Genomic DNA, 11,891 nt, shown 5'->3' on the forward strand with positions numbered 1-11,891 from the left:
AACCACACCAGTCAAGGCGCAGGCATCCGATGAAAGATTTATGGCGCTGTCCACTTAGCCCAGAAAGAGAAAGCGGGAACGTCTGGAATCTCACTGGGATGCTGCTTGGCTCTCAAAAGCGTCCCTTTGTAGAATTTAATCACATTGTCTGTGTCCGCAGAGTTGGCACACAAAAAGAAGGCAAAATATGCAAATTCGGTTTAGCTTTATGCTAACAAACAATGCAAAACACCAAAGACTGGCTAACGAATAGCATCGAAACAATCTTTCGGGAAATCTCCAAGTGCTCTTCAGGCTTGCTGCTGGAGCGTGGCCTCTCCAAAGTTTAAGTTCCATGGCTGACATGTGATAGGGGGATTAGGCTCTTGTGTGAGTGTGCCGAGCTGCACATGGAGAGGGATCAAGGCCTCTGCCAGTTGCTGTGCCATGTCTGCCGAGGGCCGACACCGGGTCTGAGCCGGCGGACAATGCCGCCGCTTAGTTGGACGCCGTGGAGGGAAGCCACAAAGACAACGAGTGAGGGAGCGGTCGCTGTTTGCATAATCCTTCACCCCCCCCCCCTCTAATTTGGCCCATTTTACCTGCTGAGGCCTCCGCTGACTTTGATTCAGTTGTAAGAGCGATTTTAGAGCTGACACACTTCACGGGTACCTTGTGCTTGTTGAATGGAAGGTGCTAGGACGCACACGGATGCTGTTGTGTTGCCGTGCTGACGATTTTCTCGCCTTGTTCAATGTCCTTCTGTCTTGCAGCTTGAGTGAACCTTTTCTTGTCCCCTCCGACAATCTTAGACATTGTACGTGTTCAGTATTTAAGGCCAAGAGTTCCTCGTGAAACATTTATGTCGATGTGAGCTCTCTTTGTCCTAAAAATGATGTGATTGTGTGGGAAAACAAATTTTCCCTGTAGCAATAAGAAAATCAACTCATGCATGCGAGACAATTAGAGCGACGCAAACATTCCCACCACAAATCATAATCCAAGTTTTTCCTTGCAGGGAATTCGGATAACACAGGCGGGAGTCTTTTGGTCTTGTCTAACAAACATCCATCATCCCCGGATACGTTTGCCGTAAATCTCCCGGGGATGACACGGAATTCTCCAAGCTGCTTTAAGGGGTGAGTTGAGCGTTTCACGCCGCCGCTTGTCACTTGGAGGACACAAAAGAGGCAAATGCTTCTTCTATTGTGGGAACATCAGGCACATGCTTGCCACTTTTAACCTTGTGGCTTGTTAGATTTGCAAGTGTTAAATGTGCAACGAGTTACAGCCCGCCCCAACCCCACTTGGCCTCTTTCCCGCATTTCCTCCAAGATTGCAAGCTCCAGTTCATGAACCGAAAGATATTTGTATAATAATCCCCCGGCATCCTTCCCACACAGCCGTCTGTCACATGAATGCAGCAAGCAGTTATTAAACCTAATTACTAGTCTTCGGCGGTAGACCAAAGTTTGCTCTTGCAACGATGCGTGTTCCCATACTCGCCGCCGTGGAACAAGTGGTGGTGGTGGTGGGGAGGGGGGGTCGGTGGGTGCACGCCACACCAAGAGATGGTTTCTTTTTGAGGGCGCAGGGCAAGATCAGACCTCCCACATCAGAGTTAACATTCCCGCTTGAGTTCAAAAGTTTCATCTTCAAAATATAGTCGGTGGTGGAAAATATGGTAGAACCACAATACCCAAAAAAAAGGCAGCAACAGGAAAACACAACAAAATTCTTCATGGCGTATTGTCCGAGTCAGCAAAAGAGTGAACACATGAATTGTGTTGGAGGGAAATAAAAAAAAAAACACCAAAGTCCAGATGTTTCTCAGTGGTTATGCACTTTTATTTCTTTTTTGACATTTCGGACCCCCAATACTGGGTTAGTTCAATATCAGGATCAGATCATAATCCCTGAGACGTCATTATTGGGAATGAACTGTTCCGACCGCTCCAGATGCTGGAGAATAAAATGTAGAATGACAAAAAAAAAAAAAAAAAAAGCAGACGTAAACAACCGCGTTACATTCGAAAACATTGCTGTACAAAATGGCCGCCAACAAAGGCGCAGTATACAATACTGCGGTCGTCATGTACAGCGTAACCCAATATGGGTCGACTCCATGCAGAGATGCTGACGTCGCTCAGGTTAGGTCGTTGCCTCGTAAAACTCGGCAAGCAATCCGATGTGACCAACAATCATGTTTTTTGTGCAAGAGTACACATGATTTTTTTCTTTGCTTCGAGTCTTATGAGGCGAGCATCTTTCCGAGAGCGAACATCAGCTCATTTGAAATTCAGCTGTGCAATTTTTAAACAATTCTAAATTATTCAAAGAAAAAAAAAAAAGCCAGAACAAAAACTCTCCCGTTCATTATTTCAACCTCCCGATTGTAACGCATGCAAGGAGCGTATTCATAAATTACGTACAAATGAAGAGAAGAGATTTTGCAGGCATTTTGTTAGTTTGTACACAAATCTGAACTCATTCCAGGATGTCTTTTTTTTTTTTTTTTTTAAAGAGGTCAAAGTGCTTCATCCTGGTGAGGTCCAGATAAGGCCAATCAACACTGTTCACGTAAAAGCACAACAAAATCTTCACATGAGAGCGTTTGTCCGGAGTCAAAATGCTTTCCCACTTTTAAAAAGCGCGTATTAAAATAGAAAAGTAATCAAATATGGCGTAAAGCTTGCAAAAAAAAGGGCGTGGCAATATGAAATACATTCTATGAGAATTGCAAGATACATTTACAAGCAACACACAAAAAGCGCAATTGATTGCCTGCAAACCTTAAAAAGGAAAAAAAAATCGAAACCCGCTCCAAATGGCGGTAGTCCCATAAGCGGCGGGCCGCACAGCAGCCCACTTACACGCCAAAACCCGCCGTAGCGCTCGCTGGAAGAACCCAGCGGCGACGCGGTCTTGACACTGACAAAAGAACGCTGGTCCTCGCCCGCCTTTCAGATACCGAGGCGGGGCGCAGGACGAGGATGAGGGAGGAGCGGTCGTCCTAGAAGGCAACCTGGGGCGGACACCACGGGGTATCCGGGTACACCAGGCAGTGCACCGATTTGAACCTACGACGAGAAAGCAGATCCGCCTTCAGAATCTTTTCTAATCCTAAATCGTATGTGTTGTATAAAGTAGAAAAACAATTGCCTCTCACCTGGATGGATCCTCCTCTACAGAGAAAGCTCCTTTCAAATTGATGATATTGCTCTTGTTTTCAAACATCCCGTAGCTGAGAGTAATCTGAGGGTGAGATGAAGGGAGACAAATAGTTTCAACTATCGTCCAAAGACTTTTGAGCATTTTTTTTAACAATTCAAGGTATTTTTAGTTGTGTAATAACGCAGTCTGAACACTAGGGGAAGCTATGTAAAAGGAGCACTTCAATAAGAGACAAAGAAGAACGCTGACAGAAGCAAAGTTGTGTTGTATCGTTGCATTTTTATCAGTACTCAACATTTTTTGCAGCGGTGGCTATCCCCAAATGTAATATACTTTTTTTTTGTTGACATTTTTGTCCTTACCTGTTTATGGAGCTCTGATCTGGACACTTGTTGCAGGTTCTCCAGGTGAGAGTGGAACAAGTTGCTGCGTATGAGGGGGACACCCAGCACCGACTCGATGATGTAGCCCACGGTGCAGTCGTCGGGCAGGCGGATCTTCTCTGCCGTGTTCATAAAATGGCCGCCGCTGGAGAGACGCCAAACGTGGGTAAGACATGAATTTGAATATCTTTTATGGTGTGAATGTAAATTTGTCTTACCTGGCCCACGGGCTCATCTTGAGTGCCAGACCGCGGCTCACACAGAAGCCGGCCCCCCCGGTAGCGAACCAAAAATTGACCGGTTTCTGTAACAAGACAGAGAAACATCATGGGCATGATTTAAAAACAAAATTATAATTTAAAAAGAAAAGTAGTGGCCTACCCACCATCTTATTATCGCCCAGTCTCTCCGTGGCCTCGATAGGCCTGTCCAGGCTGGGCTTTCCAATATACACGTCCTGTGTGTGCTGGTACTGAGCGAGCTGCTTGAGCAGAGCGCGAACGTTCACGTAGTTGTCGTCGTCCACGTGACAGAACCACCTGAGTGTCGAATACATGGTGAGACCCCCCGTGGCTGAACACATGTGTGTGATGTGTGTGTCAATCACTCACTTCTTCCCCGACTCAATGAACTTGTCGTATTCCACGGCCATCTTACACGACAAGGCCTGTCGGCTGTGAGCGGCCGAGCAGTTGGTGTTGATGGCGTGACTCCCTGCGGCCAAACATAAATAACAGTTTAATAGCGCCCAATAGCGCCCCCACCCCCCTTGTGCAACACGCAAAATATTCCCCGTTGGAATGTCTTACCAATTTTCCTTTTGAGGTCTTCGTCCTCACCATCTGTGAAGATGTATGTCTGCAGACAAACAAGAAAATACACATTAGAATTAGCGATCGTATGCATTCAAAGGCCACAAAATGGATACTGTGCTATTTAATACATATTTTTGTAATCTCTTTGTAAACATTTCATACAACTGTGGTGGTGCATGTGTCTCCAATGTTGTGCCCCCCATAATAGCTTTTTGCGTCTTCTCCTTTATCACAAGTGCAGTGATTAGCATCATTCAGCGACACTTTAAAACAGCCAGCCGTTCTCATAAAGGCCCTTTTGTGCTGCTTTCCACTCACTCCATGGTAACCGCACAGCCGCCCCCGGAGCATCCCGGATGACGGAACATGAAAGGTGGAGGCGGACCAATCCGACCACCCTGCCATCCATCCCTATTGGCTACCTCATTCATGCGTTCACCCATCGCAAGCCAAGTGTTAGCTCATATATGACCGCAGGTGTGAAAAAAAAACTGTTGTGTGGCGGCAGATGGTGGCCAACAGTTGAGATGTTTACTTTTTAGGTGAGCCGGCACCTGCCGAGCGGCACGCCGGCGTTTTCTCGCGCCACGTGCCTCTGCACGCCCTTTTCAAGGTGTGTGAGTCGCACATTGTTGCTGGAATGTGTTGATGCAGATCCATCTATTCATTCATTTTCAATAGTACTTGTGGGATGTATCGAGTTCTCGAAGGCAGCCGATACCTGTCACGGATACTTAAACCACTGCCTTTTACTATCAGGACTGTTTTTAAAAATATATGTATGTTGATAATAATGCTTGGATTGTATTATTGCATCCGAGCCTTGACCCCTTTCTGCGGCCTTCTCCCGGGACAATGAGAGACGTCTGGCGTTGTTTGTGCGGCAAACTCGCTAAGCCGCACCGCCATGAGACTTTATTTGTTCAGTCAAACAGAGCAGACGGCCGGATGACGGCGCCGCCATAGGCGAGCTCATGGCAGGTGGCGAGGCCGGAAAGCGGGGGGTTGGGATCCCAGTGTTGATTAGTCAATCAAAAACTATGCGTCCATTCACCCCCCCTCCGCCCCTCCCCTTCTGCTGAGAAGAGAACAATGCAGTGAGTTTTCATGCCGGGTAAAAGTCTCCACTGGGTAAATCCTCAACATGTTTGCCTGAATTTGCATACAGCTGCGGGAGTTAACTCCACACGGCCCCCCCTTCGCCCCACTGTCTTTGTTTTGAAACTGACAAGGAGACGCGCCGTTACTTTCACTGCATGCAAATCAAGTGTGTGTGAAACGGAGATAAGAGAGGAGGGTTCGTGAGAGGGGGTGTGCTTGAAACCACAGGAAGGCTCGGCGTGCACCACCCCCCCCCCCCCCCCCCCCCCCCCCTCCTTGTCTGAATTGAACGCGCGTGGTGCCTGCATGGCTGCCTCCAGCTCCACAGGAAGGAAATGCACCAGCGGGCACTCTTCCCTCTATTCACCACCACCCGCCCCTCGTGTACCCCTGACTCGATTGTACAAACTTACGCAAGCGTTCTTGAAAAAAAAAAAAGTCACACTCTCCCTTTTATCGAGGTCCACCCATTTCCACTTTAAGTACCCATTGTTGCCTTACTATTATCATTGTACATTGTTATATTGTTCTTTATCAGGCTGAGAACCATATCTGGTGAGCACAATTGGGTTATAATGAAAAAATAAATAAAACTTTTGGTGGTACATGAAACTAAATAATATGATTGTGCTATATAGGCTGAAAATATTTTGAAAATATATAAAAATGTAGCTAAAGATTTCAAAATATTTTTGTAAGACGGTTCATATTTTAAATATTTTAAAATTATATAAATGAGTATATTAAAGCTGACAGTTTTAAATTAAAAACAAATATTTTTTATTGAAAATCATAAAAGGATTTAAGCTTTTAAAATATAAATGCATTTATACCCCGTATAGTATTTTTTCAATACTCTTCAAAAATAGTATTTTTTTTTAAATTTCTTCAAGACATAATAGTGTAATTTAAAAAAAATTTAAATTCAAAATGGAAAAAAAAAGGAGGATGACACAAATTCCGAGGCATTGTAAAATATTGTCGAACACTTCTGGGCTGATAAAAGCTCATTAGGGCTTGTTGCATGTGATGCTAACCAGTTGCACTTTGCCCCCGACTGACTGCCAGATGACAAGACCAGGCGCCATTGTATCGGAAGACAATCTACAAGCAAGTAAAGGCCCAAGACATCCCACTCTGGGGGTAAGAACAGAAATAAACACCCGGCAGCATTCAAGAGGCACAGATGCCATAGCGACGCCGCAGATGTTCACCAGCTGAGCGTGAGAACAAGCGGCGGCGGCCATATGCAAGCGGTGGGAACCGGGAGCATCATATGGCCGCCATTAGGGGGACGTCCTTTGTTCTGACCACCTGGTGCACCCCCCTAACAATGGAAACTCCCTCTTGCATTGTGGCTGCGACACTTGCCAGCTGCCTTCCAGGACAGCTTTGACTCTTGTCGCTGAGATCATTAGCAACAATTTGGACACTGGGAGGACTTTAGAGATGGCCCAGTTAGAGCCCAGACCTAAAATCAAATGGAAATCTGTGTAGTTACTCAAAAAGGGGGGGGGGGGGGGGGGGGGGGGGGGGTCTGTGAACCAACGTGACACTCCTGTCTGCAGGATGTAATCACTTTGACCGGGCATCTTTGTGCAGCCGCATTTTCACACACTTGCCTAGATGGAAACCCCTTTTGTCCCCCGAGCATCCCCTCGAAGACGAAGCCCCCCGTCCCTTCGTTCAAGCTTGACCCAGACTCGGGCTCTCTCTGGCGTTCCCATGGAAAGAGCGAGGGCAGATGAGGCACTGGGAAGCTTTTCTTCAGCCCCCACCTCCGTCTCCCCAAAAGACTGGCTTTGTTCCTACGAAACAGGGGGGGACAAGGCGCTTGGAGAGTCGGCGCTTGCCGCGGAGGCATCCATTGCAATCGCTGGGGGCATTCACAAGGGACACCTCAAAAAGAGGAGGCATAATAGAGAGAGTGCAGGGGGGGGGCATAGGGGGAGTCCGCTTGCTTGAAAGTGCTCGCTTCGTTCTCAGGCACATCACTTAGAAGAGGATAAAAAGTGACATATGCAGGATTGGGGGGGGGGGGGGGGGGGGGGGGGGGGGGGGGGAGCCTACTTCATTGTCACTTGTGAGAGCCATAAAAAATAAAAGTAGTTATCTTTCATTTGGTAACAACAAACCAAACAAGGCAGAAAACCCCCAAAACAATTACATGTTCTCTAACATGTGCAGCCATCCCCAAATTTGCTGGAAATGATTCACTTAACTCATTATTATTGCCATCATTAAAGTTCACGTATGTACCTGTTGCATATTCCTAGAAATCCAAGTGTCCAGAAGCAGGTTGAGTCTGGACTGGTGGAACTTTTTGGTGGTCTTCACAGCGATGAACAGGTCATCGGGTCTGATGTCCTCAGCAGGCGGGGATGTCGCGTCGCCGGCGGAGGCTGAGGAGCCTGCAGCGGGCTTCTGCACCTCCCTGCGACCGCGGCTCAACTTGCCGAAATATACCGAGAATCCTTTCTGGCCGCCACCTTCCGCCGACGGCTCCCTTCCTTCAATCCCGGGTAGCGACAGAGTGTCCCCCTGGCCGGTGCGCTCCGCGACCACTTGGGCTCCGTGATGCCGCACGGCAACCAACAGCATCAGCAGGCAGAGAACCGCCGCGGTGCTGACGCAGACGGCCGTCTTCTTCCCGTTGTTCTTCAACATGATAAAAATTAAAACGTAAAACTAAAGCAGCCGAACTCTAACGCAAAGTCCATATGGGGACGTTTTTAGAAATTAAAATAAAAGAGTGCTAAGAGGTCCGTCACCGCACATTTCTAACGCGCTACTGGCGACGACGTCACGAGGGGACATTTATAAGGTGCCTCTGTGGCCACGCCCACTGGGATGTCCTTGACAGCAGCGAGATTTAAATACATAGTTAGTGTTCTTAAACGTTTTTGGTCGAGAGACAAAGATGACGAGTACATACCAAATCTGTTTTTGGCAGAGTAAAGAGTTTGAAGAACAGATACGTGAAAAATCTACTTAAGTACAGTAACAAATTATTTTGACGCCAATTAAACATAACTACCTTGTGTATGGAAATTGCAAAATAATTTTAAAATCAAATTTGGTTTTTGAGGGAAAAAAAGGATAAAGCCAAAACTAAGATTTGAATGCCAAACCTCAGAAACGTGAGGCAGATGATCAAACCACTACACCACCATTAATCTCAAATCCTCCATGTTGTTTTTGCATTTTCCATTTAGGCTCATTTGACTGTGAGCTGTGTCTGGCCTGGAGAAATAGCCTCCATTGTTCTCCGTTGACCAAAAGAAGGAACTAGGAGCAGTTGGTTGTTCTTGTGCACTTGTTGGCTTTCACCAGTGATGCTGACCAAAGGAGCAACAAGCAGCTGCTCGGAACCTCGGCAACGCAGAGCGACACTTCGTGATGAAGGTGATTTTTTTTTTTTTTTTATCCCCTTTGCAGGTGTTGAATGGCGGGACACGCGGGACATAACTTAGAAGTGGTCTTTGTGCTCCTGACAAGCTCTTTTGTCCTCATTTGTGCACGCGAAGGCGTCCAAAAGGGACGGCAAGAAACTGAGCGGAGGGGGTCGTCTGTGTGGCCTTCATTCTCCTCTCCTCCAAAGGCCTCTTTGTGCAGCGCTCGCAGGCCCTTGGTCCCACCTCGCGGTCTGTTCAGATTTTTTTTTTGGACCCGGTGGCTTGTTAAAGCGAAAAGTAGCCACCGCTTCCTCTGTCGTGGAAAAACAAACCCGCAACTTGTCTCCCACGTCCAAACACATGCTCACTTCCTCCCGCTTGTGAGCCGCAAAAAAAACCCACCACAGTCAGGGAGGGGCGGAGGCGAGGGGCATCTCGGAAGGATCGGTCGGATGTTTAAATTGAAACCCTGCTATTTGGGGTTCTTGCTTTCACAAAGCTGATTGCATCCGATGCACATTGACAAGGCAAATAATCAGTGCGGCTTGTCTGCTCTGTGATCGGCCCGACATTGCTGCCAGCAGCCTTTCGGAAAACTGATCAGACTCCTAATTAGGTACACACGCAAAGCCAAAAGTGTTCCATTCATTTTCTGTTCTATTTATTTGAAACGAGCCATTTTGCTTTCCTTGTGGTCAGGTGAACACAGACAGGTATTAAGGCGGACTGGACTCCCTTGGGGTGTTGGATTAGCCGCCAGTCAGGAGCCACTTGATGGGAATTTTCCCTCCGATGCCCCCCCTCTCAAACCCCTTGAGGTCCGTGTGGCGATATTCCCCTCTGATGCCACTGTATATCCCACAGAGATCAATGACAGATGGCGCCGCAGTTTCAAGGTCATCCATCTGCAATCGGCCACATCTGTTGCTACTTAGCGCCGTTGCCAACCGACTAAGATGAATTGCGCGCTGCTTCAATTTCACAGCCTAACAGATTTCTATTTTTTTTTTTCCACGACTCCAGTGAATCTCACTTTTAGTGTCCGCGTTGTTTAGCGAGCGCGTGCGTGGTAAAGGTCAAGGGTGATATACGGCAAGATGAGAGGCCAGACAAAACGAGGGAGTCGGCCAGGGGCAATGAAAAGCAGATGTGCCTACAGGGACACTTCAATTACTTTATTAGCATGCGAAAACAGTGAGGGGCCATCTTGTAAACGCTGCCTAATGGCCGAGGGCACACTGCTAATCTGTTAGACACGCGGGGTCGAATGTTCCAGTCGGCTTTCACCCCCCCCCCCCTTGATTTTTAGCTTCAGGTTCATGCTAGCTGAGCATTATTATCTTCATCCAATTGTACAGGTGTACTTAATGAAATGTCCTGGGAGTGGACTGTATATTTTCCCACCATCATTCTCTCCTCCTTCCCAGACGATCCAACCTGGTCCGTTCAGGGAATCCCCCCGCCCCTCCATTTTCGTCACCAGGATTAATTCCTGCCGCTGGCTTTGGATCAGTTCCCAACGGGAGCTCCAGCAGAGCAGCGGTTTATCCCATGTGGTAGGTCCAGCCGAGTTGATCTTCTCATATTAAATGGATTAGCGAAAGCTATTGTTCTAATGGCATACAGAATATGGATTTAGAATGTTATGCGTTTTTTTTTTAAGTGTAACAGCAAAAGCTGAGGATAAATCCTCTAATTGTGCCCGTGTTTCCTTGACTGACCTCGGCGAAGATCAGCCGAGCTCACGTTAGTAGCCGTGGGAAAGCGTAGCAGTGACACCGCTAACCAGCTTTTCTGATTTCCCGTGGGAGAAGACAACGATAGGATTTAGCCAGGCTACACGGACAAATGTAATGGGACACCTTCAGGAAGTGAAAATGGGCAAAACTGTAATAATAGGCCTCCAGTTTCCACAGTTCTGGGTCAATGAGCTAGCATTAGCAATGGTGCTAGTATTAGGCCTTACGCTGAGATGTTTGAGCTGTCTGACGGCCATGAAGCTTCTAAGACCGGTCCATGTTTCTGGAAGCAAATGCCAACGTGATGTCACATGACCAAGCAGAGCCTTATAGTTAATTCCTGAGCATTGAGTGCCCCCCCCCCCCCCCAAGATGGAGGCTGCACTCACGCTCGGGCCCTTTTCCCACAACCTCCAGGCACCTCGGAGGAAGTCGCCCAAGCGTGACGGCACTCTTTGATTAAAAGGCAGAATGTCCGAGGTTGTCCCGGAGAGTGCGGCATTAGCAAAAGCACATGCTCCCCTTTCAGGCAGGAACAATGGCGGCCATTGTGAGCAGCGCCGCAAGTGTCTGTTTGGATTTAAACGGAGGGATCTCAACGGCGGCGCCGAGACAATAACCAGGGTGGGGCGTGTGTGAGCGAGGGGACAGCGGCGGGGACATTTACGAGACAGGACAGGACAACCGCCGGTGTAAAGAAATGAGAGGAAATACATCACGAGCTGCTAAGTGATCTAGCGGCTTTAATTGATGTAACAGGTTCTGTTTGCTCCAACGCAGATGTCACAATAAGCGCTTAAATGGCTGATTCCACGGATTTTTGGATTTATGCACATAATAGCATTATGGTCTGTATAGATAGCATGGAATCCCACACTTGCCGCATTCCCACTGTCTTTCTGACTCTGTATGGCAGTTGCTTTGTCTTTCTGTGTCTGAGCTTTCTCAAGTCTCAACTCACCCGTTACATCCTCAGGCTATTCTTTGCCATAATTAACATTTTGGAAAAAGTCTGTCCTTACGTAATACAAAGGGAAGAATAATCAGCAACGTTAGCGGCGGGAAACGTGCGGAAGCTGATTAGACTGTGACTGAACTTGTTTTAAGTTTTCCAAGAGCGATGAAGAAGGAGGTGTGCTGGACTGATGCCTTCCTCCATTCTTCCCATTATCCCGCTCACTCGTTTCCATTGGAATTTGGAAGGAGTGGGGGGCCCTTGGTGCTCTTTCTGGACTCAATGAAAGCATCCCCGTTGCCTCACACAGAGACAACAGATGTGTTAAACGCTTCCCCCACCACCAAGAG

At 47.5% G+C, this 11,891-nt stretch overlaps 1 protein-coding gene across 1 annotated transcript; it reads right to left on the reverse strand.

The window, feature by feature from the left end:
* Nucleotides 1-1,805: 1,805 nt before the first annotated feature.
* On the reverse strand, nt 1,806-8,235 carry lfng (LFNG O-fucosylpeptide 3-beta-N-acetylglucosaminyltransferase). The gene is made up of 8 exons (XM_049745580.1): nt 7,712-8,235; nt 4,346-4,394; nt 4,148-4,250; nt 3,922-4,075; nt 3,755-3,840; nt 3,516-3,681; nt 3,149-3,234; nt 1,806-3,059 (listed from the first exon to the last, which is right to left on the reverse strand). Exons 1-8 carry the CDS (start codon nt 8,117-8,119, stop codon nt 2,993-2,995), a joined length of 1,119 nt encoding a protein of 372 aa, XP_049601537.1. The 5' UTR covers nt 8,120-8,235; the 3' UTR covers nt 1,806-2,992.
* Nucleotides 8,236-11,891: the final 3,656 nt, after the last annotated feature.

Source organism: Syngnathus scovelli, chromosome 16, assembly GCF_024217435.2.
Source record: "Syngnathus scovelli strain Florida chromosome 16, RoL_Ssco_1.2, whole genome shotgun sequence".
Lineage (NCBI taxonomy): Eukaryota > Metazoa > Chordata > Actinopteri > Syngnathiformes > Syngnathidae > Syngnathus > Syngnathus scovelli.

Coding starts and splice junctions, on each gene's coding strand:
- lfng (XM_049745580.1), bottom strand. CDS start 8,119: ATGTTGAAGAACAACGGGAAGAAGACGGCCGTCTGCGTCAGCACCGCG. Junction 4,251..4,345: donor AGACCTCAAAAGGAAAATTG/GTAAGACATTCC, acceptor GTTTGGCCGCAG/GGAGTCACGCCATCAACACC. Junction 3,060..3,148: donor GTAGAGGAGGATCCATCCAG/GTGAGAGGCAAT, acceptor TTCTCGTCGTAG/GTTCAAATCGGTGCACTGCC.